Below are 25,510 nucleotides of genomic sequence, written 5' to 3' on the forward strand. Positions count from 1 at the left end.
ATGCAAGCAGTGGTAAGACATGAAAGTAAAAACAAAGTCCCTTTGAACTGATCAAACAGAAGCTACCTGATTAAGCTAACTGTGTCTTATGTTACTGAATACCCATCTTTTATATGAAGTGACCTCCATCCTGTATTCGATGCAACTGTGCTCTCTAATGATGGTAAGTCATAGATCTCTGCAGGGGCTAGTACATTGGCCATGGCTCTGTATTTTGTCTCGTTAGACTAAGGAGATTTTTAATGAGGCACTACATAGAGACCAGAAATTATGCAGATCCAAGAAATGTTATAATTGCTGCTTGGACAAAAATATTTTTATTTTTAATTTTACTTAGAGATACAGTGCAGAACAGGCCCTTCTGGCTCAATGAGCCAAGCCACCCAATTTAACCCTCGTCTAATTACAGGACAATTCCAATGACCAATTATCCTACTAATCGGTATGTCTTTGGATCGTGGGAGGAAACCAGAGCACCCGGAGGAGAACATAGAACTCCTTACAGACTACGCTGGAATTGAACTCCGGACTCTGATGCCCTGGGCTGTAATAGTGTAGCACTAACTGCTACACAACTGTGGTGACCTGGTTTGCTGTTTGATAAAACTAAAGTCCCGATCATGCTAGACCAAACCATATCACCAAATGGACTTCCGATCAAATAAAAAACCCAAGAAAGTCTGCAGATGCTGGAAATCCAAAGCCACACACACACACACACACACACACACACACACACACACACACACACACACACACACACACACACACACACACACACACACACACACACACACACACACACACACACACACACACACACACACACACACACACACACACACACACACACACACACACACACACACAGAGTTTCGGACTGAGACCCTTCTTCAGGACTGAGAAGGAAGGGGGAAGATGCCAGAATAAAAAGGAGAGGGGAAGGCGGCTAGCTGGAAATTGATGGGTGAAGCCAGGAGGACAGGGAAAGGTCAAGGGCTGAAGAAGAGGGAATCTGATAGGAGAGGAGAGTGGATAATAGGAGAAATGAAGGCGGAGGGGACCAAGGGGGCAGGTAAAAGATCAGAGTGGGGAACAGAGGAAGAGGGGGGTGGGGTGAATTGGTTCACAGAAGGCTACCCAGATGGAATATAAGGTGTTGCTCCAACACTCTGAGAGTGGACCGACACATCGGAATGGGAATGGGAATCAGAGTATTTTCCTTCATCGTTCGGCTTAAAAATTGCTCCCTCATTTGATAGCAGTTTGAGCTCAGAAATGGCAATGAGAAAACAGGGTCATCAGCAAAGTTTGGGACTACAGAATGGGCAGAAAAATATCAAGTGAAATAATTCAAGTACAGAAAGGGAAGTAGAGGAGAGGGAGCTTGGGTCTTAACCAAGACTCAGCTTAAAAATTAAAAAGGCAGAGTGTAAAAGTAAGAAAAAGCCATGAAGCCTAATGTTTTACAATTTAATGCATTAGTAAACAAAAACTTCTGAATTCCCGTTGCTTCCATTTTAGGTTGGAGGCTTTGAATGGCAACACAGGGACATTATTTTACCATTAGATACATGTACACTTAAATTCCAGCCAAAACTTTCAGTGGTAAGTCTGCTTAGTACCTAAATATAGCGATTGCTTCAAAGTCACAGAGAAGTTAAAGATAAGAACTTTCCCACAGAGCCATCAGTGCAGTGGTATAGCAATTCATGTCTTGTACGGCAGTCCTTCTCAGAGAAATGTTTCTAGGTTATTTATACAACAATAGTGCCATTAATTTTGCCTGGTGTTTGACAGCAAATTCAGCCCCTTGTTTTCAGGAATGTGGGTCTCAATATAAGGACTGGTCACCAGAATAGTGTAATGGTTAATGTGGCACTATACGCACGGGGCATTGGAGTTCAGAGTTCAATCCCACAATCCTCTGTAAAGTGAAAGTGAGAAAGTCTGCAGATGCTGGAAATCCAAAGCAACACACACAAACTCAGCAGGTCAGGTAGCATCTATAGAAATGAATAAACAGTCGCCATTTTGGGCTGAAAGCCTTCATCAGGACCGGAAAGGAAGGGGGAAGATGCCAGAATGAAAAGGTGGGGGCTAGGGAAGGATTTTTTCTGAAAGGAGAAATCGGTATTCATGCCATGGGGATTCCTCTGTAAGGAGTCTGTACACTCCTCCCTGTGAAGTGTGTGGGTTTTCCCCAATTGCTTCAATTTCCCCTCAGTCCAAAGACGTAGCATTTAGTAGGTTAATTGGTCAATGTAAATTGTCCTGTGATTAGGCTAGGGTTAAATCGGGGGGTGGGGGGGTGTTAGCAGGTAGTTCAGCTTGAAAGGCCAGAAGGGTTTATTCCGTGCTGTATCTCTAAACAACAAATTTGATCGATTCACAGAACCGTTACTGCAGACAGATTGCTGTGCCAGTGGTTACTACATCTGTCATATTGCCTCAACACAAATCAGTTTTTAAGGAAGGAGAGAACTGGAAACGGTCTTGTACATAAGAAAACCACAAAAAAATTTGGCTAAACTACAGGACGTCATATAAATAAGTTTATTTACATTCAATAAATTCAAACATACAGGCATGAAAGATGAAGCAACAAGCAAAATGGAACTTAAAACTGAGATTGTAGGAATCACCTGCCTTGGAAACATAAGAAATAGGAGCAGGAGTAGGCCATTCGGCCCATTGAGCTTGCTCTCACACTTAACACATAATATCCGATCAGTTGTGTAATTATATTAATTCCCATCTTTTTAATATCAAGTTATCAATATTCAGTGACTTTAAATTGAAAACTGCTATCCTGTATTTCAATATTTACTTTGTGCTTTCGTTCCTTATACCTGTCCTGTGTTAAGCCTCACCTGAGTGTTTCCTAGGGAGGCTTTTAATTTTAACACTTTAAACAGCACGGGTTGGCATCAATTTTTAAATAACAATGATCAAGCTAAAAAGCAAATGGAGTAATGTGCTGTAAACTACTAAACCCTAAAATGCTTTAAAAATTACAATGAATCTCTGTATCATGTACAAAAATAATACAAAAGGTACAAAACCATCCATTTTGCCGCATTATAAAAACATTTTTTGTTTCTTTTATAAATGTTTTATGAACAAAAAGGAGTTTGTTGATCAAATTTGTCTTCTGCCTGAGCTGCCTGTGATTTAGAGCCAGGCCAATCGGAAATATTCACACAAGATATTCCACCTTCGAGGTGCTTGAAGTCTTAAGGCAAGGTATCAAAGGTTTGTCACTGCAAAGGCAATATCACTGCTGATCTGTGGGAGCAAACATAAGATAAATATATAACTATTGTGATATCTCATCTGCATTCCCACCAATACTCAGCTTTCCTCCTATAAACACCTTGATCTTTCCTCGGTTGTGGTAGTCAACTTCAGTTGGATGTTTTCCTGAAGGTGTCAGCCAATAATCACAGATTTTTCTGATGTCTCAGAGACACTGTCAAACCCACCCTCCCTTTTCCAACAATATGTTGTATTTGTTCAATCCCTGGACACGTATGCCATTCGAGGTAACCTTCTATTAGCCAAGGTGTCAATAAATAATGAGCTTCAAACCCACAGCGTCCACAAGTTTCAGTGTTGAAGAGATGCCCATAGTAATGGCATCAATCAAACAATGGTTTCAAATTTTCCACACCATAGATTATAATGAGATGCATTTGTAATCTATGGTTTCTTAAGGCTGTCATAGCTGCAGGATAAGCTCCCACTATTAAATGCTCCTGTCCTTCGTGTGTGGCTTAGCTACTAAGCCTGACAGAACTGTTTCTACTGACATGAGAAGGGACAAAGGAGGGTTATTGGCACCTGAAAACCAGTCGCTTCAGGCAGATGAGGCTCATCAGCCATGACGGGCAGCTCATCTAGGAGAAGGAAAACTCTGATCTCAAATCTCTCCTGCCTCGCGGCTACACCCTCTCATGAAGAAGGCTTAGGGAGTAAATACTGAGGAAAACTCTGGAGGTGGAGTCCCTAAGGCAGTCCTACATACAGTTTGGCAACTCCTGCAATACCGCTGGTGCCAAACTTTAACAGTCTCTGCCATGCCTTTGGAGAGGGAGAGACTTTGCACTGGCAATGCTTGCTCTTCATATCGTACTGCCCTGTGTATCACATAGACAGCCAGGATGTACTATGACCAACAGAGGGCCTCATTATAAACAGGACAAATGTTACAGTATGGTTAATTTCTATCACTCCTCCATAACAGTTGCAAGCTTTTCTTATTTTTATATGAGATTTGTGACATTATTTGACGAGGTCATTTGTCTATTGTTAAATGAGACATATCTGCACCTTGTAGAAACCACTGGAATACGTTACTTGGGGTGATGAATAAATTTCATAATTTTAACTAAATAATTGGCCTGTTAAAAACGAGATTCCAATGGGCTTGGCAGGCTGAACATAGTTTCAGGAATGAAGACCAAGAGTTCTTCTGTTGAGTCAACACTGCAAGTGACCCACATGTACCAAGGATGGTTCAAGCTGTATTGAGTAACCGATGCCAGGTGGCCAGGTAGACTCACATTTAAGCCGAAAGCAGCATTTCAAGGGGAGAAGAAGTGAAGGAAGAGTTACTATCCATGCCATGCTAATGAGTATTAACCATTATCCCTTCCCTCACTCTGACTGGTCACGGTGGTTAAACCAAGCAATTTGTAAGCTGGATGAATTTACAGTGATAGGGAGGAAATGAGACTATGATGGATGACTGGATAGAATAGTATGAGCTAGTGGCAGCTTTGGATGAATTTCACTTTTATGGAAAATGTAAAGTGAAAGTCAACTATGAGGACCCATTGAATGAGAACACCTTGCTTGCTTAGTTATATTGATAATGATCTCAATGCACTGGATTTATCTTTTAGGTTCTTTCTAGGTTTAATTGCCAAATGTACTGGGGTAAACTTAACGCCAGTTCTACCCAAATTCAATCATCAATTTTTCTCACCATCAGCTTTACCATCATCTTCATCCTCGGTCTCCAAATCTTCAGTTTCATCTTCTTCTGGAGGGAAAATATTCAGATCTATCAGTCAACTTTCCAAGCTTGGTGTTTCTAGATTATGCTTTTAAACTATTTATTCTTGCCAATGACGATGTCTGAAGTCAGCGTACCTGTTGCAAATGCAATATTTTTCAGTGCTTCCTCTACCAGTTCCAGATTCACAGAAAAATGGTCCATGTTCTCAAACCCATCTTCGTGCTTTGGAATATGGGAGGTTCTGGAGGCGTCAGTGATTCTGAAATTTGATTTAAATTCAGTAAGTTTGAACACAAGTGATTTGAGGAATAAAGGAATATAAAGGGGTAGTAGAACAAAAATAGATCTGAAAATCCAATTTAGTCTTCAGGAGAAGAGCAAGGCAATGCTAACAATGCCCAGATGATTCTGTTATTCATTAGGTGCACAGCTTCAACAAAATGGATATTGGAGTGGGGAGATCATTGGGGCTGAGTTCCAGGTAATAAGTAATTGATCTAACAGATAGCTTTTTGAAAGCTTGACTTGAGTTAAAAAATAAGAGATACTGAAGTATAATCATTTCAAAGTAACAAAACTCATGGATACTTACTTTTCTAAGAGTTTCTTTGCATTCTGCAAAAAGATAAAGAAATTATGATTAGAATTTTGAATAATCCCATTGTTCTATCATGCAATAGAAAATTATGCCAATCAGTGCATTCTCTTTTGTTTCTTCTATCGTCTGAAAAGTGAAATCTGTAAGTTTAACTGCAAGAGTAAGCAACTAGTCTTATTGAAATTAAACAAATCCAGCTTCTCAATCAGAACTTAAACAAAATAATATCCACGTGAGGATATATCCCAATTTTGATCCAATCAGTAATTTATTGCCTTTGGTAATGGATTAGAATTGGGACCTCTCTCCAGCATTAGGGGTGACATCAGCAAGTTGGAATTTGAGTGTAATGGTGTACACCCAGGGAAAGGTTTTTATGCCATTTGAGAGCTGAGAATTTCTAAGGGTTTGTGCGGACTGCGACAGATTTATTTTAAACACAAGAATGTCTGCAGCTGCTGGAAATCCAAAGCAACACACACACACAATGCTGGAGAAACTCAGCTGGTTAGGTAGCATCTATGGAAATGAATGAACATCATGTTTCAAGCTGAGACCCTTCTTCAGGACGGGAATTGAGGAGTGGAGGGAGGAGGTCAGCTGGAGGCCAACACCATGCTGCTTTTCATCTCCTCTGTTTTTACATTCAATGTTCAATGTCATGATGTATTATACAAAACTATTGCCAATGAACACAACAGCAGTCATTTATCAATCTGTGTTATTGAAGGTGGGATTACATTGATCAATATATTCAGGGAAAGATATACACAAGTGTCTCTTACAACAAGAAAGGTAGTAATTCCAGGTTCTTCCATGGATTGAATGGCATTCTCCACCAACTTGGAGGAACCCTCCAGATGTTCTCTGTATTGCTTGATCAGGTCTTTGATGAATGTCATTTTCTCTTCCTGTTCTTTGGTAATTGTTTCTATCATGTGCTTCTTCCTTTCTTCCAAGATGCGATATAAATGATCAAACTGCTCCATGAGCAGGTTTTTCTGGAGTCTGCTGTTCTCCTGGAGAAATAAACAAAGAAAAAATAACTTTACTACTTGTGAACGTGAGGATGTGTTTACCATCACTACTCAATAGAAGGGAAGCCCTTTCCAACAGAGGTCACCTGTGTCCCTTTGATATTAGAAGTAACCACAGCTTTCACCCTCTTGACAGCCATGATCAGACTGAAAATTAATGGGCATTACCCATACAGTCCCTCCAAGAGGACCAGACTATAGACACAAAATGCTGGAGGAACTCTGCAGCTCAGGCAGCATCAATGGAAAAGAATAAACAGTTGATGTTTTGGGCTGAGACCCTTCTTCAGGACGGGAAAGGAATGGAGAAGTTGGCAGAATAAAAATGTAGGGGTAGGGGAAGGAGGATAGCTGGAAGGTGATAGGTGAAACCTGGAAGGTAAAGGGCTGGAGAAGAAGGAGTCTGATACCCAATCTAATCCAAAGCTCCATACTAAAGGCACCTGACCAGTTCTGCTGGTTGAATCTGCTGCTTGATCAGTTGATAATGAGAGAGGGTGCACTCAGATTTTCACCAGAAATGGGCATCATGCTTTCCTGACTATTTAAATCCCACTTCCCATTCCCATTCTGGCATGACCTCCTCTACTCTTGCAATGAACCCACTCTCAGGTTGGAGGAGCAACACCTCATATTCCATTTGGGCTCCAACCCGATGGAATGAACATCGATTTCTGCCCCCTCCCCCTTCTCTCCTTTTCCATTCCTAATTCTGACCCCCCTCGCACCACTTCTTTTCATCTGCCTAACACCTCCCTTTGTTGCCCCTCCTCATTCCCTTTCTCCCATGGACCACTCTCCCCTCCTATCAGACTCCTTCATCTTCAGACATTTACCTTTTCTACCTATCACCATCCAGTTTCTCACTTCTTGCCCCCCTCCCCACCCACCTCCCTTCACCTCTCACCCAGCTTCACCTGCCACCTCCTAGTTTGTACCCCTTCCCCTCCCCCGCCACTTTCTTATTCTGACTTTTTCATCCTTCCTTTCCAGTCCTGATGAAGAGTCTTGGCTCGAAACATCAACTCTTTCCATTGATGCTGCCTGATCTACAGAGTTCCTCCAGACACAGCTGCCTCATCACCTGTTCTTCCCAGTGAGAGACGGCGAGAATTAACTCACTACAAACTTACAATAGCAGTTTTTCTCTATGGGTGAACACTTGTGAAATGGTTAACCATAACCTCATAACAAATGATGTACTGACGATTTCACCTTCTAATAACTAGAAGCATATTATCTAAGGAGGTATTAAGACAACAACCAAAAGTGAAGAGATAATTTTAAAGGCGAGTATTAAAAAAGCTGTTTTGGCAGGAGTAGAGTTTTAAATTTAGCAAGGGAATTAAAGCTAAGTGTTTATGTAAGCAAATCTTATCATCTCAGCATTCTATAGGAGTTCTGAAAGGAAGTTGATTAACATGCTGAATTCGCATTCCCAATCCCTTGAATTTTTTTTATAAACAGGATTAATTTACATGGTCTATTTTGGAAGAGTTGTGAAGAACTATGCAGAATGCTACTGGTATTGAGATTAGCTGTCGCCATGGAAGGCGGGGAAGACGACAGGCATCTATTTAAGGGATGCAGTGCTGAAAGTTTTCTATTGGCTTCTCCATACCTCAATTCTTTTGCACGTCTCCTCCAACTGGTCTGTGATGGCATTAACCCTGTCATTGCCAGCCACAAGCATCGCAACCCCGTCAGCTAGCTCTGACTGTGCAAACAAGAAAAAAAAATCACCTCAGAATGACTAATAAATGAATGAACTCACTTACAAGGACTCTTCATCTCATTTATTGCTTATTTATTTATTATTATTCTTTCTTTCTTTTTGTATTTGTACAGCTTGTTGTCTTCTGCGCTCTTGTTGAACGCCCAAGTTGGGCGCTCTTTCATTGATTCTGGTATGGTTTTTATTCAATAAATTTATTGAGTATGCCCACAAGAAAATTAATCTCATGATTGTATATGGTGACATATATGTTTGTTGAAAGTAAATTTACTTTGAACTTTGATTGTTTAAAAAGAAATCAAGACTGCCTCATCTTGTGGAATTAAAAGTCACTTACACTTTATAATATTTTCTTCAATTGGAAAAACTGAGCTTAAGGATAGATTTCAATGTAATGGTTTGCTTAATTGTGCCTCATGTGAATTAGTTGCAATTTTATTTTATAACTACTTACATGATGTCACACAGGATTGAATCTATCACCATAAGACCTTAAGATATAGGAGCAGAATTAGGCAATTTGGCCCATTGATTCTTCTCTGCCAATTCATCATGGCTGATCCAATTTTCCTCCCAGTCCAATTTCCTGCCTGCCCCCCCCCCCCCCCATCCCTTCATGCTCTAACCAATCTAGAATCTATCAACTTAAATATATGAAAAGACTTCGTTTCCACCACCAACTGTGACAAAGAATTCCACAGTTTCACCACCCTCTGGCTAAAGAAATTGACTCAGTTGATTTGGAGCATTGGGAAGAATACATTCTTAAAATGTATGCTTGTGTTGTTACCATTAACAAAGAACAGAATGATTTTATCATATCATCTTGATCGACAGAGCGCATGGCATTTGAAAAGCATCCTGATACTCCTCTTTACACATGGGTGCATCAGGCTGTGTACCAAGCAGGGGTATTAAAATATCACTACATCTCACTGGGTTCTATCTATCCCCACAGCTGCAAAAGATGAGTCTGGCCGCTTTGGCAGAGAATTTTCTTTTCAGTTGTCCTATATGTTGCAAAAAACATTAATGTCTTTGAGGCCAAATTACATATTTTAAATGAAGGACCATTTTTTCAGGAAAAAATAGTCATATTAGCCTGGAATACTGAGTTGTTGTGCATCGTCCATTTGGAGTGGGTGATGAGCTCTGAGGTCACCAGGGGATGCTGTAAAAAGTAACTCACGCCACCACGTTACATCGAACTGTGCCAGGGAATTACTGAGTGCTCTGTAACAGCTCCATTCCTGTACTGAATGGACTGATGAGTAAATCTTCCCTGGGATTTACAGGCATTATCAAGGCACAAAGAGATTTAGAGGCACAGTGATATAAGTACACATTATAAGAACTTTATCTGATTACTTCCTGCTCTGCCTCCTTGTGATACTGTTCAGGACAGGAAAAACTTAAGTCAGTACCTTTGGCCCTGAATCCTATCCACCTGCTCTTTACCTACAGTACTGAGCAGAAGTATTAGACACAGGGAAATGGCTAGGGTGCCTAAGACTTTTGCACAGTACTGTAGTAATTTATGTGTTGCACTGTACTGCAGCCGCAAAAAATTCATGACGTATGTGAGTGATGATAAACCTGATTCTGATGTGGGTTTCTATTGTGGGTTGAGAGTGGGAAGGGGGCAGGAAGCACCAGAGAGATATTCTGTAATGATCAATAAACTAATTTGCTAGGAATCAACTGACCTCACCTGATGTCTGAGGGCTGTGTGTGTCTGCACCCACGTCACCCATGCCCTGGCACCCCTTCTCTGCCACCTGTCCCACACCCCTCCCGCGGCGCTCCACCCTCATTTTCAACATCGTTTGCTCCCACCAGGTTTACTAACTCGCTCTCTATTTCACGTTGACAAATACAGTACTATGCTGAAGTCTTAGCTATATATACATGTGCCTAAGATTTTTGCATATTACTGTAAGAGAATATTTAGGCTTCCGTTTTTCTTCAGTGGAACCAAAAACGTCAAGATGATTACAACTGAAGGCCTGAACTCTCACCTATGTTGAGCAGCAGTGACGGAAACAATGCAAGAGGACATAAGCACATCTAAAGAAGTGTAATGTGGCTTTGATCTGAGAGCAGTCAGGCAGGAAAGCTGAGAAGTGGGGCACTGTAGCTCCAAAGAATTTCCTCCTCCTCCCTGCTGTCCCCACTCCAGCTGTCGCACTGCGACACTTCTGCACTAAAATTAGCCTCAACGTCAAGGCAGCTCATGCATAATGCTATGTTAACTCCACATTGCCCAGGCACTTCTAAGTTGGTTAGAGTACACTGTTTGATAAACAGATATTTTAGTTCTTCTCTTAGCCTCCTCTACTTCCTTAATGTATCCCCCTTCAATTTCTTAATTTTGTATAACATAAGCACTCGAAATGAGCACAATATGCCTCGATGTGGTCAATAATGTCTCTGCTTTTGAAGTCTATTCCTCTAGGAATAATCAGAGTCAAGTTCATTATCACCAGCGTATGTCATGAAATTTGTTAACTTTGCGGCAGCAGTACAATGCAATGGGGACAAAAAATATAGGAAAAAACCTGAATTACAGTTATTATATATGTATATTAAATAATTAAGTTAAAATAAGCAAAAACATCAATTAAAAAAAAAAGGTATTGAGATTGTGTTGGATTCAATGTCCATTTAGAAATCAGATGGTAGAGGGGAAGAAGCTCTTTATTGAATCACTGAATGTGTGCCTTCAGGCTCCTGTACCTCCTCCCTGATGGTAACAATGAGAAGAGAGCATGTCCTGGCTGGTGGGGACCTTAATGATGAATGCCACTTCCAGAGGTACCGCTCATTTAAGTCGTCTTTGATACTACAGATGCTAGTACCCATGATGGAGTTATTTTACAACTTTCTGATTATCTTTGACATAGTCTTTGATGATTATGTACTTTTTATGGTCTTGCATAGCTACATTTCCTCCAAGAGGACCATGACCTTGTCAAAGAGTTTGGAGGCTTGCACGCCTTAATGACCCAGAGTGCTATGTTGGCTGGAGTCAAGGCCTTGTGATTTGGCTCTTGGTAGGGTTACACATGCCAAATAGGTCAAAGGGTAAAGGGTAAGAGTGATCCACCGATCCTCCAGGTTTGGGGGTTCAGCTCAGGGCTAACAACCCTCACTGGTCAAAAATCAATCATTATGGAAACAGCAATGAAGAATCCTTCTATATAGGCAGAGACAGAGGACCTGCGTTGCTGCCCTAAACACTGGCGGTGTAACGGGCAGTAAGTAAGTAGGCAAATAATAGCTACATTTGCTGTTTTTAAAGAAATAAACTCCAGAGTTGCCGGTATTTACCTTCTGTTGTTCAAATACATTCTGTAGAGGAGCCACCTCGCAGTCTTTGTGAGCACCAAACACCTTGCACATTGAGCAAGTGGGAACTTGGCACGTCATACAATAAATGTTGATCTTTTCGTCCTCATGTTCTTCACACATGGGCTGGTTGCCCTTCTTCAAAGGTCTGCTGGATATCAAAGAAATGGATTTCCATCAGCGTGTTACTTTTTAAAGAAACACAGGAACCACAGGAAACTTATTAAATTCAGACCAACTTGTCTGGGTCCCTGGCTTTGCTTCGCCATTATCCCTTTCCTGTCTCTCTCCACCTCACTCTCTAATCATCGTTTTTCATTCCGTTCCCCCAATATCATTATCTGGCTTCATCCAAATCTGTCCAAAGCAAAACCAAATGAGGCATAGATTATGGACATTGTTCACGTGGATGCACCCAAAAATATCCTGCTCCTTTCAGATAAGCTCTATCATGCTTTTCCATTTGAGTTTCAAATTTCCTTCATTCATAGTTATTTGTGTTTGATCTTGAGAATGAGTGCAGGACTCCTTCTTCCTTCTAAACTGCTGTAAAACAGATTGTTGTGTATATATTGTTTGATTAAGTATTCTTGTTTGTTTAAATAATTATGGGTTATATGTAAAAATACATTAATTGCATACGTCAACACGCTACCACGTGATATGTGCATGCCTCGCTTAAAAAATATGAACTAGACTCACATTTCAGAGTTCCATGTCTTCCTTTGAATTAATTTAATGTTTAAAAGTTACAAAACATAACACGGGTCACTGACATTGATTTCTTTAGCACCTGAGCACTGTGGGAACCTTTATTTATCAGATGCAATTAATGTGAAACATCACATGGGGACAGGCCAAGTTGTAAACATATGAACTAACTGGAAGATGGGTTGAAAAGGGCTAACCTTTTATTATGTAGTCAGAGGTGTGGGTGCATGTTGTGAGAGGGGAGGAAGGTAGGGAGAAAGTTTTCAGGGAGTCAGTGAAGGCTACAAATAAGGAACAAAGGGCGGAGAAAAAGGAAGGACCTTCAAGGAGATAATCCCAACTTAATACTTTTTTTCAAGTATTAAGAACTGTGGTTATTCCCAAATTGAGTTGATATAGGTGCCTCAAAGTTGATCGTTAAGTTTGTGTAGATATATGATAAAGGAAGAGGGAGAGGTCACTTGGCCCCTCACACCTGCTCTATCATTCAATAAGATCTTGATTGATATGCTTGTAAATTTAGCTCCACAGTCTTGCTTAATCCCAGTGACATTTCAACCTCTTGTTTATAGGGAACCTATCTATCTCTGTCTTGAGGCTGTGCTTCATCCACCCTCTGAAGAGGAGAGTGCCAACTCCCAACTATCCAAGAGAGAGTAATTTGCCCCATCTCTATCCTAAATGAGTGACCTCTTATTTTTAAGCAGTGAACCCAAATTCCACATTCTCCATCAAGAGTAAACATCCCTTCCATGTCCAACCATGTCCACTTTGTTAAGACTCTCAGGATTTTATATGTTTTAACTGAATCTCCACACAGTCTTCTAATTCCAGTTGTTAGTGTTTTCAAAGACACTGCAGTGGATGATTCTACTTAGTTCAATTGCCAGTCTCATAAATCTTTTGTGTGTCAGGCCTGCTCATGGAGGCTCCACCCAGCCGACATGAGTCACCTGCCACTCGTTTTCAACTCATCACCTGCAGCCTATTTAAACCCAGCTCCCATCCACCATCCTCATTCACCTATTAAACCAGCTGCTACTAGCCTTCAGGTATCTTGTGTGTTGAGTATTTGCTTTCTCATGTTTTGTGGTCCTATGTGGCTTGTTATTTTGCAGTTTATTATTACTAAAGTTTTCGCTCGCTGCTAAATTGTCTCTGCTGCTCTGTGTTTGGGTCATGCCTCCTCTATGTTTCCTGAAATTCTGTAGTACTTCAAAAGCATTTACATCCTTTATTAATTAAGCAGGTTATTACTGTACACTATACTCCACACCTGAGCACACAGGTGACCTATATAACTGGAACATAACTTGCCTCCTTTTGTATTCATTTGTAATTTATTGATGGGGAAAATGAATACAAAAGGAAGCAAATTTATTTCCAGCCCTGAGGCAAGTGGCAACGTCATTTGATTCCAAACAATTGGTTTATTGATCATTACAGGATGTCTCTCTGGTGCTTCCCACTCCCTCCTCTCTCCCTTCCCCATTTTTCATCTGTGATTCCCCTCTCCCTGTCCCCTTTCCACTCTCAATCCACAATAGAGACCCATATCAGAATCAGATTTATCATCACTTATATATGTCATGAAATGCCTTTTTTCTTTGCTGCAGCAGTACAATGCAATACATAAAATTACTACAGTACTTTGCAAAAGTCTTAAACTATATGTGCCTAAGACTTTTGCACAGTACTGTATAAAGCCAAACGTTTTGCATAAGTTATTACTGTGAATAAATTATACTACATATAGCAATAGTAAATAAGGTCATTATTTCTTGAAGCCAACAGCTCAGCAAGTTTTGTTTGACTTGGTAAGTTGCAAGTTGGAAATTCTAGTACATCTAGTAATAGCTGGGCTAAGTAAAGGTTAGTTGACGTGCCAGGCCTGCTCGCACTGACACCTCCAAGCCTGCACACACAGACACCCCCCAGCTACTAGGATCGACGGGCTGCTCTTTCCAGACACATCACCTGCAGCCCACTTGACCCCAGTTCTCCTCCACAGTCCTTGTTCATTCATCGAACCAGCTCCTAGCTTTCACCCTCCCTGCCCAAAGTTTACCCTGTTACCTGTTGTGTTTAGTTTCTGTTCTTCCTCGTTCACTGGCCCCTTATGGCTTGTTATTTTGCAGTCTATTATTAAAGTTTTCACTCACTGTCAAATCGTCTCCACTCTCTGCTTTTGGGTCAAGCCTCCTCTACATTTCCTGACTTGATATTTACATATGAAACTCCTATCAGATAAACTTGAGAGCAGAGGTGTAATGGAGGTGAATATAACTTTGCACATTGTCGGTGAGTGAAAGCTCTGCTGAAGATGCAATTTTCTGATATTTTAACCTAAAGTATGCACCATGTGGCATTGCAAACAGCCTCACGAACACCACCAGGTTCAAGAACAGTTACTACCTCTCAGCCATCAGGCTCTTGAACAAAAGGGGATAACTTCACTCATTCTACTTCTGGTGTTCCTACAACTGATGGTCTCACTCTATGGACCCTTTATCTTGTTTTTTCATGCTTGTTATTTAGTGCTATTTGTTTATATTTGCATTTGCACAGTTTGTTTTTCATTGATTCTGTTTACTGTTGCTCTTCTGTAGATTAGCTAAGTATGCCCACAGGAAAAAGAATCTCAGTGTTGTATGTGGTGACATGAACGTATTCTGATAATAAATTTTACTTTGAACTTTGATGAAGCATTACATATTGGACACCATAGTGGTTGGGACAAAGCTGTTACAGCTCCGGGCATTGGTGTACAGAGTCCAATCCTGGTGTCGTCTGTAAGGAGTCTCAGTACGTCCTTCCCATTGAATGTGTGGGTTTTCTCCCACAGTCCAAAGACATACTGGTTAGTCAATTAATTGGTCATTGTAAAATATCCTGTGATTAGATTAGGGTTAAATTATGGTTGTTTGGGGATGCTGGACTCAAAATGCCGGAAAAGCCTGTTCTGCTCTGTCTCTCTAGATAACTAAAATAAAATGAAGACAGCAGATGGTTGGAGGAGATTCATCAGGGCAGATGGTGAATTTTCTGGTCTCTAACAGTTGAGATACTGAATTTGGCCTCAGCAGGTTTACACAGGGAAGAAATTATCCTTCAATGTTCCCGTTTCTGACTGCAGCCCGGTAATGTGGCCTTTTGATAGAGGTAAAATTCGTACGGATTCTTTCATAACTCTGGAACGCTATGAAGTGTTTTACAACCATTGGAAGTCAACAGATCCCGAGAGGAGTCAACTAGATTGAAGAGTAATCACCATGGTAACATCCTCAAAAGGCAACCGATTTCAACAATAAATACAAGATATCGTGCCGATGCTGGAAATCCAGAGCAATGAAGGGTCTCGGCCTGAAATGGTGACTGTTTATTCCCCTCCATAGATGCTGTCTGACCTGCTGCACTCCTCCAGCATTTTAGACAATCATTCCCACAAACATCATTGATATTGCTTTTGCTATTGATCTGTCCAGACACTGTACTCACACTTTTTTATGGTGTGCATTACAGGATAAGTATTCACCAGGATATCAGGGAGAAACTTCCTGTACTTTGTACAGACCTTGAGGCAAGAACCTGAGTGCAATACTAGATCTATTGGGCATCTGATATAATCACCAGTAAAATGACCCTGATTTGATCTGATCACTAATAAAATCACCCTGATCTGACTGCAACCTAAAATTCTGACCAACCTTTCATCCCCTCATTTGTCAAGAATCCGTCCACTTTTGCTTTAAAAATATTCAAAGTATCTGTTTTCATTTCCATTGAGAAAGTTCCAAAGACACATGACCAGTATTATTTGTCACAGGCAACTGTGGAGGCCAGGTCTTTATATGCATACTTAACGCAAATGTTGACAGATTCTTGATCAGTCAGGGCTTGAAGGGATATGGGGAGAAGGCAGGAGTTGGGGCTAAGAGGTACATTGAATCAGCCATGATGAAATGGTGGAGCAGACTTAGTGGGCCAAATGGCCTAATTCTGCTCCTATATCTATATGGTCTAACATCCAAGGGAAAAGTTATTGTCTCATCTGAGACCTCCGCTGGTCGGGTTCAACCATGGATATCGCATCCTAGTTGTCCACGTGGTACACAAGCCAGAGCAGTACGATATGGAGAGGAAGCTGTTTCCCATGTCGCAGGCTCCCCCTCTCCGTGCAGCTGATGAATCCAAACGAATGCCAGAGATCAAACAGTTTGGCACCACTGGCATCACAGGAGTTGCCAGTCAGTGTTGAACTCAACATAGGACTGCCTTAGAGACTCCAGCTCTGGATTCTTCCTTGGGGTTTACTCCTGAAGCATTCCCTAAGAGTAGGTATAGCCACAAGGCAGCAGAGGGTTGAGATCAGAGTCTTCCTTCTCCTAGACGAGTTGCCAACCCATCTGCCCAAAGTGACTGGTTTTAAGGCACCAGTAACCCACCTTTAGCCCTTCAGCTGTCAGTGGAAATGGTTCCACCAGGCTTAGTAGCTGAGCCACATGGAAGGCCAGGAGCTGGACTTCATTGTCAGAGGCTATTTGAGGCGCATGCCATTGGGAGCATTTAATAGGTAATGGGAGCTTGTCCCCATTACCACCCCCAGCTATGACAACCAAACGGAATCACCTCTATCTTACCACATCTTGTCTCATCTCTGTCTTAAGTAAGCACTTCCTTATTTTTAAGCGATGACCCAAAGTTCTAGGTTCTCCCACAGGAGGCGATATCCTCTTCACAACTGTCCTGTCAAATTTGAAATAATGTCCTGGGATTTTGACAGCCCTTTAAGAAGGTGATGGGCAGATTGGCAAACCCTCCAACAGTGCAACATCCCTGCACTAGAGTGGCAGCCAAGATCATACATCCAACTGCCTTCCAATTCAGAGGTGAGTTAGCTTAATTGTAAAAATTGTAAATCCCTATCTTGTCTATGGCATTTTCAGCACCAATATTCTTTATGGTAACACAAAAAGAAAGAATTGCATTTACATGGCATCCTATCACATCCTCTGGAATTCCACAATCCTCCAGTCTCTGTGATTCTGTAAAACTTTATGTACCTAATATTTTGTGCATCTGATGCTTTTTGTGACAGTAGTACAGTGCAATACATAAAATTACTACAGTGTAGAATAGTCATGGGCCCACGAGCTATATTTAGTATACGCGCTGAAGACTTTTGCACAGTACTGTATTACTAAATAGTGGTGTGAAATGTAATGGTATTCTGTGATACAGACATCTCTGCTCTCTTTCCTTGCTTGACTGGAAGACTACAGTAACTACCAAGCCCCTCTATTTAACACAAATGAATGCAGTATCCCACAAATACCTCGGCAAAACATCCTGACACTGATTGTAGGAGATGAGTCATGGCAAGAATTCCCAGCATAGGTGATCTCAAACTTCCGGCCCTCCCCTCCCCTCCCCTTCAGGTGCATGCAGTAGCAGTTACCAATGCTAACCTGATGCCCTCTTCCTTGTATATATCAATGATGTTCTCCACCAGAAGATTCCTCTGTAGTCCATACACCCCATGCCGGTCCAGAATAACTTCATGTCGACAGGACGGGCACCTGAATCTGCCTCCAGATATCATCGTGCTTCGACCCTGCCAGTATGGATTTGCAGCCTAAACCAAAGCATAGGTCCATATAATTATCGGCAAAGTGCCCAACTTAAAGATGCTACATCAGAAGTGCCACAGTACTAAACCATTTTCTCCCATTTCAAAAAACATTGTTTCAAAGTTTATAAAGCTTTCAACAAAAAGACAATTTGGTTAAATGGTCTATTTCATTTGAGAGTAATGGATTTTACTAATAGTCTATTAAGATTTGTCTCTCCAAATATTTGTTCGATATGTGCTATGTCTTACGACGTGGGCAATCATGCTCTGCAGATGTAGCTATGCTTTAAAAGTGTGCTTCATTGCCAGTAAAACAATTTGGAACATCCCAATTGGAAAACAAATTGCTGATGCTGGATTCAGAAACAAGACAGAAATTCTGGAAGAGCTCAGCCTGTTAGGCAGCAACTGTTGAAGGTGAAACCAATTAGCATTTCTGCTGAGAAGGAAAACAAGTTAGGCTGTGTAGCAGAGAAAGTGAGGGATGGTGGTTCCCTTTCTCACACCCACTTGGTTTTGGAACATCCTGAAGTTGTGAGATGTCTTAAGCAACACACACAAAATGCTGAAGGAACTCGTCAAGCCAGGCAGCATCTATGAAAAAATAATACAGTCGACATTTCAGGCTGAGACCCTTCATCAGGTCCTGCTGAATTCCTTCAGCATTCTGTACGTGTTGCTTTGGATTTCCAGCATCTGCAGATTTTTTTCATGTTTGTGGGATGTTTCCCTTTCTTCCTTTCCTTCTTTCATTTCTTTCTTAATCTTTCCTTCTTGAAATCTCTTTGTCTTTATCTTCCTTTATCATACTTTCTTTCTCTCCTTTTTTCCTTATTTTCCCTAAAGTTGTCCTGGGACCACAGGATTGCAACTTGATATTAAGTTAGTTGAATTGGTGGGGCTTTGGGGGAAGTACTCCAACAGGATACCCTGCCTTTGTGCAAAGGAAATAGTGAGTGGGCCAGGGATCATGTGTAGGTCCTGGGATGGGTTCTTACTGTAGAAGTTCACCCAGTAGAAGATACTGGAAATGGCACATGTGTGGCACCAGCTGAAAAGTGGATGCAGCACTTGAACAGTCTTCTGAACATAAACACGTGCAAGTCTACAGATGATGGAATTCCAAAGCAACACATACAAAATGCAGGAGGAACTCAGCAGGTCATAGGCTGCACCTAGGGACATTAATAAACAGTCGACATTTTGGGCTGAGACACTTCTTCAGGATTGAAAAGGAAGAGAGAAGACACCAGAATAAAAAAAGTGGGGGGGGGGGGGGGGGGAAGGGGAAGGAGGATAGCTGGAAGGTAATAGGTGAAGCCAAGTGGGTGGAAAAGGTAAAGGGCTGGAGAAGAAGGATTCTGATAGGAAAGGAGAAAGTGACCCGGGGGAGCTGATAGGTGGGTGAGAAGAGGCAAGAGACCAGAGTGGGGAATAGAACAAGAGGAGAGAGGGTGGGAAAAAATTCGCCAGAAGGAGAAATCGATATTCCTGCAATCAGGCTGGATACTGTCAAGTGTGTTAGTGAGTATGATGTGGAGGGATGTCAAAAAAAAAATAAGGCATTTATATGACACCTTCAATGTTGAAAAACATCTCTAGACACTTCATAACAGGCTTATCCAGGAATATTTGACCTGAAGGAAAAATAAAAATCACTTTCACTCTTTTTCAGTTTCAACACATTGCAAAAGAAATTGAAGGAATAAAGTTGGTATACAGGATATCAATAGTCTGGCCTCGTCATATTCAGATTCACAAACACCGGTTAACAACATGAACGACTACATTACAGCAAAAGTTTTGAACTCTCAAGTGAAAATTTGACGGGATAATTAATTTCTCAAAAGTTACTGTCTCTGTTAAGAAACTATGATTAACAAAAAATCTTGCACACCATTTAATTAAACACTGACCTGGAACACATCATTGGCACATTTTCTGCACAGATTGTGTTGGCAGGGTAGAATCACCACCGGCTTTTCAAACATTTCAAGACAGATTGGGCAGATTAGTTGCTTCTCCAGTGTCTCCATTGTGCTGGATGCTCGAATTATACTTGGCTGGAAATCCATCTCTAAAAATAAAGCAGGCGACTCCAAACCTGTTGAGTTGCTTTTACTTTTCCCTTCTCTGTCACTCTCGTTCCCTTCACTTGAATCCCTTTTGGATGTCTGACCCTCCTCTTCAGAATTGATTCAGTAGAGTTTTGATAAGGTCTCTCCTCTCTCAGCTTCTGTCTGTGGCCGCTCTGCTCATGCCCTTTTTAAAGAGAATTTCAGCATCACATGACAGCTGGAGCAAGGCTGTGGGGGAAGGGGAACAGAGTCCTCAACATAACTCTTCCCATATTAGAAACCTGCAATTTGAAACTGAGAACAAGGAGATCCAAGGATGCAATCACATGTGACGCTCAGCAAAGCAACTTTCAACGAAAGAGAAAATAACATTCAAATTTCCTCAACCTTTAAACATACTAAACTGAATTGGGAACATGTTGTGCTAGTCAATGAACAAAAATAATTTTGCTCCAATAGGAAGGATAGCATAAGAACAAAATAGGTGAAGGAATATAGTGTGTGTTTATGTTAAACAGCTGAGGACAATAACAAGCTTTGAGGAGGAGAGAACTGGTTCAGAAGATACATGCTTGTAAACTGAAGAAGACTTTTAGCATCTCATCACTTTTCAGCAGGATTTTCATTCTCCCTGGCAGTTTTTTTTTCTGTATTAAACTTCTCAAAACTATGCAATTGAAAAAAAACTCATTTTCACTCTCTCTAGGTTTCAACATATTCCAAAAGGAATTGGAGGAATATTTTGGCATATTTGACACCCAACATGGCAATGAGTGTAACTTTAAGCAATGGTAATGAGTGTAACTTTATTCAATGCCAATGTAGAAATGCCATCTCACAATAGTTAATCTGTCATTACAAACTGCCAAGTCTCCAAAAATCACACGAGCTGATATCCCAGGTATTGGGCATGGTTAGTTGGCGGATATGCTATTTTATGAAGTAATTGTTTACTACTCACTGCATGTCTGGATCTTAGTGTTTTCTATTCCTTTGCAGTCCAGTTGATCACATTCTAATTCGTGGATCCATCTCCCTTAGCACCAGTGAGACAAATTGAAGCCTGAAGGATTACAAAGTGCGAAGCAATTTTCCTTTTCGTATTCTATTCTTATTTCTACAATCAGTTCATTTCAATCGACAAAACATGGCTTCCGATGTTGGAGTTGCAATGGGCTTGAGCAGCTTCCCCACTGTGCAATCAGACACTCAATGTATCAACTATGGCTCTCACTTCAGAGCCAATTCATTGGATCAAAGTCCCAGGTCATTTAATTGAGCCAACACTTCAGTTCAGTACCCAGATTATCAACAGTGCCATCTTTAGAATATCATGATCAATGGTACAAATAGCAGTACCCACATATATATGCATGTACTGCTGCTACAAATAAAAAACATATTTTATGCATATGTGGGTGATGATAAAATCTGATATGGATCTCTATCGTGGACTGAGAGTGGGAAGTGGGCAGGGAGAGGGGAATCATGGTTAGGAAAAGAGGAAGGGAGAGGAGAGGGAGCAGGAAGCATCAGAGAGACATTCCATAATGACTGATAAACCAACTGTTTGGAATCAAATGGCTTTGCCTGGTGTCTCAAGTCTGGGTGTGTCTGCACCCATGCCAATCCCGCCCCGGCACTCCTTCTCTGCCACCTGTCCCACACCCCTCTGGACTCCACCCTCACCATTCCCAACATCCTTTGCTTGCACCAGATTTACAAACTTGCTTTCCACTCCACCTTGACAAATACAGTACCGTGCAAAAGCCTAAGATGTTTGCACAGTACTGTGTATTTAATCAATCCTGTCACGTGGCTTGGCATCAAGAAAACCCTAACTGATTCGGGAAGAGTAATCTCTGCCTGCTTTTCCTACCCCCAGTCCCAGCATAGAAAAAAGAATGATAGAATGCTTACAGCACAAAAGCAGTCTATACCTACTTCGAGCAGACCCATGGGGAAGAACAGAAAATCTTTGTCCAGTATTAGAGAAGTCATGGTACCCAAATGATACCTTCTACAGCAACATCACTGAACTGTTCCCACAACTTATGGACTCACTTTCAAGGACTCCTCATCTAATGTTCTCAATATTTATTGCTTATTTATTTATTATTATTGTTGTTCTTTCTGTACTTGCAGAGTTTATTATCTTTTGCACATTGGTTGTACATCCTTCTTGTTGGGGGCAATCTTTCATTGATTCTGTTGGGTTTCTTGTATTTACTGTGAATGCCCACAAGAAAATGAATCTCAGGGTTGTATATGGTGACATATATGTACTTTGATAATAAACTTACTTTGAACTTGAAATCTGGCTGCAGCAGAGGCCCAGAAAATTCAAGCGTTGAAACAGTAATGGAGCCCACCACAAGGTGGCACAATATTGTATATCCTGCTCTGCTGAAGTTTTGCATTTGGAATATTTCATTATAATTGTCATATCTATCTTATACTTATGTTGTATTTAAGTCCTTCAATAAACTCTTTGTAAGGTCTTCATATCATACAATCTTCTGAGAGTTCTGTCTTCTTCTAGTCCTGGCCTCGTGGTCTTTGCCCACCCATTGATATCCATCCCATCAATTGCTTAAGGACCACGGTCTGAGGCTCCCTTCTTAAGTTTCCTTTAAAATGTTCCTCAAAGCACTCTTCCTCACCTGTTCTAAGAGCTGTTCATTGGATTCTTTATCATATTTTGTGTGATATTACTTAGGGAATAATGCTGAAATGCGAACTGAAAGTGGGCAACAAAACAATTAAACAGACATGGGAGCATAAAACATCTAATGGTAGAGCTGAGGTTGAAATTTGAAAAAGGACTGGGATTGCTAAATGCACATTTGAGCGTTCGAAACAGTTACTGAAGAATAACATAACTTCTGTGGGTACGAAAATCAGAATGTTGTGGTTCCACGCTAACGTATGCTGGACAACATTAAAGCAAAATGAGGGAAGACTCAAAGATGCAGAAATCAGGTTTTGGAGAAGAATGATGAAAATATCCTGGAACGACAGAGTGAGAAATGAGGAAGTGTTACAAAAAGCCTGTACAAGAAGAGAGCTGGTATCATCAATCAGGACACGGCAGCTGGAGTTTCTGGGACATGTACTGAGGAAAGAGGAGCTTGAACATTTTGCAGAAATAAAAGAAAAAGGTGCAGTCAACAGTGCACGACATTCATGAGTTAGCTCAAGGGATGGACAGGTAAAAGTTTTGAAGAGTTTACTGGAACTTCTCAGATGAAAGACAGATTGAAGGCCGTTATATGACATGGCAATAATGATGATGATAGTTGCTTAGGATTTTTCACTCTGTTAAAAGACCCATGTAAATGCAAATTGTTAATAATAATTAGATAGACTTAGTCCAGGGGTTCCCAACCTTTTTATGCCATGGACCCCTACCATTAAACGAGGGGTCCCAACCCCAGGATGGGAGCCTCTGACTCAGACATTGATTTCTGACTTTCAACCTCAGAAACCAGGTATATTTAGTAAAGGAATGTACAATATTAGGGATCTCCTGCTTGATAAAAACGTCAGATTTTCAAAGAAACACTTAGGGAACAAGGGGTCTTCTCCAGGTCCTTCTTTGTTATATGTACTAAGAAAGTAAGTCAAAATTAAGAAAAGATGAAGCAACACTATTCAATCTAGGAATAGAGAATATGGATGGATAGATAGCTATTCTGAATTGTGATTCTAAAAGTAAAATTTCTTTATTTTAATTTAGAGACAGGGCACAGAATTCGTCCTTCTGACCTTTGAACCACACGGCCCAGCAACCTTGATTTAACCCCTATCCTAATCACAGGACAAGTTACAATGACCATTTAAACTACCCAGTACATCTTTGAACTGTGGGAGGAAACTGGAGCACCCGGAGGAAACCACAGATTCCACAGGGAGACATACATATTTGTTACAGAGGATGCCAGGATCGAACACTGAACTCTGACACCCCAAGCTGTAATAGTGACATACTAGCCTCTATGCTACTTTAAATATAAGGGTAAATCCCCCACTCCTCTTAGAAATCATGCAAGGTAGACTTTTAGCACCAAATGACTGCCCTTCAAACCCACCAAGGCTTTTTTAAAAATAGAATTACCCCAACTTATAATGTCTGTAATCTAAAGAGGAAGGCACAGTGGGCTTCAGGGATTATGACAGAGATCTGCTCCTGCCTCACACCAGTCTGAACTGGAAACAAATCAATTGATCCACATGGGAACTCATTTCAAGATGAAACATTTGGGGGTGAAAGTCTCCTCGGGCTCGGTGTTTACATGTTGATGCACTCCGAGCTTTTGCAGAATTCCCTGTGACTTTGCTCTTGCAATACTTCCAGGAATTACAGAGGTGGTCAACAAGTGATCACATGACTGAGTGTACAATGGCAAATCTTTATGTAACTGTGGATGAAAGGTGACTCCTGCAGAACATCTCAGATGACATCCACGTGAGGAATATCAGGCGAACACTGAGCATTCTGAACCAGATGAGAGATCCGAAGGTCACTATTTACAAACATTTAATTCACAGAATATTTCCCTTAGTCAAAGCATTGCACACTTCACCCTATATCCCATTAATAAAACATCCCCTCAACCTTCAGCTAGAATACTTTGTTTTTGCCTTCTAACTTGTTGTTGCTTGATAAACATGTGGCCCAACTACAAAGAAACAACCTTACCAATATTCCATCTCCTTAAAGAACAAAGTTTCTTTTCTTTCTTTTAAAATCTTTTTATTAATTTTCAAATAGGCATAATAACAATAGTAATACAGAGATACTGGGAAAACATGGTTAATAAACAATATACACAGGTAAACACGAGGAAATCTGCAGATGCTGGAAATTCAAACAACAACACACACAAAATGCTGGTGGAGCACAGCAGGCTAGGCAGCATCTATAGGGAGAAGCGCTGTCGACATTTATACACAGGTATAAAGTTTCATAAATAAGAAGACAGAGACAACTGTGGAGGAAAACCAGATGAAGTTGAATCAAACTGGGTAAAAGAGAAACAAAGTGAGGGGTGAAAAGGCAATAAAGGACAAAATTTTAAAAAGCATTAAAGGTAAAAATGAGTAATTTTTCTAAATCTCCATGAGAAAGTTGCTAACATAGGAATGCAACAATTTAGATTAACATGAGAAAGCCTGCAGATGCTGGAAATCCAAAACAACACACACAGAACACAGGGGGAATGCAGCACCTATGGAAATGAATGAAGAGTCAGCGGTTTGGCCAAGATCTGATTGCTCCCTTTCTGGGCTGAACAGTTTCTCTGCCTTGCAGGGACATAAATATTGTTATTAAAGGCACTCTTACA

General features: G+C 40.9%; 1 protein-coding gene across 2 annotated transcripts; it reads right to left on the reverse strand.

Annotated features, from left to right (window-relative positions):
• Nucleotides 1-2,542: 2,542 nt before the first annotated feature.
• On the reverse strand, nucleotides 2,543-20,335 carry LOC140719698 (E3 ubiquitin-protein ligase TRIM63-like). 2 transcript variants are annotated; one of them, XM_073034500.1, is made up of 9 exons: nucleotides 20,001-20,335; nucleotides 17,921-18,087; nucleotides 11,724-11,892; nucleotides 8,280-8,375; nucleotides 6,407-6,640; nucleotides 5,616-5,638; nucleotides 5,158-5,282; nucleotides 4,991-5,044; nucleotides 2,543-3,288 (listed from the first exon to the last, which is right to left on the reverse strand). In XM_073034500.1, the coding sequence occupies exons 1-9, from the start codon at nucleotides 20,157-20,159 to the stop codon at nucleotides 3,278-3,280; spliced, it is 1,038 nt and encodes a 345-aa protein (XP_072890601.1). In that variant the 5' UTR covers nucleotides 20,160-20,335; the 3' UTR covers nucleotides 2,543-3,277. The 2 variants fall into 2 exon arrangements, with proteins under 2 accessions (XP_072890601.1, XP_072890600.1); XM_073034499.1 differs by having other exon boundaries at nucleotides 4,991-5,047; nucleotides 20,001-20,334.
• Between the last annotated feature and the right edge of the window lie 5,175 nt (nucleotides 20,336-25,510).

Source organism: Hemitrygon akajei, chromosome 32 (genome assembly GCF_048418815.1).
Source record: "Hemitrygon akajei chromosome 32, sHemAka1.3, whole genome shotgun sequence".
Classification (NCBI taxonomy): Eukaryota; Metazoa; Chordata; class Chondrichthyes; order Myliobatiformes; family Dasyatidae; genus Hemitrygon; species Hemitrygon akajei.

Coding starts and splice junctions, on each gene's coding strand:
- LOC140719698 (XM_073034499.1), bottom strand. CDS start 20,159: ATGGATTTCCAGCCAAGTATAATTCGAGCATCCAGCACAATGGAGACA. Junction 11,893..17,920: donor TACAAGGAAGAGGGCATCAG/GTTAGCATTGGT, acceptor TTTGATATCCAG/CAGACCTTTGAAGAAGGGCA. Junction 5,283..5,615: donor GCAAAGAAACTCTTAGAAAA/GTAAGTATCCAT, acceptor ATCAAATTTCAG/AATCACTGACGCCTCCAGAA.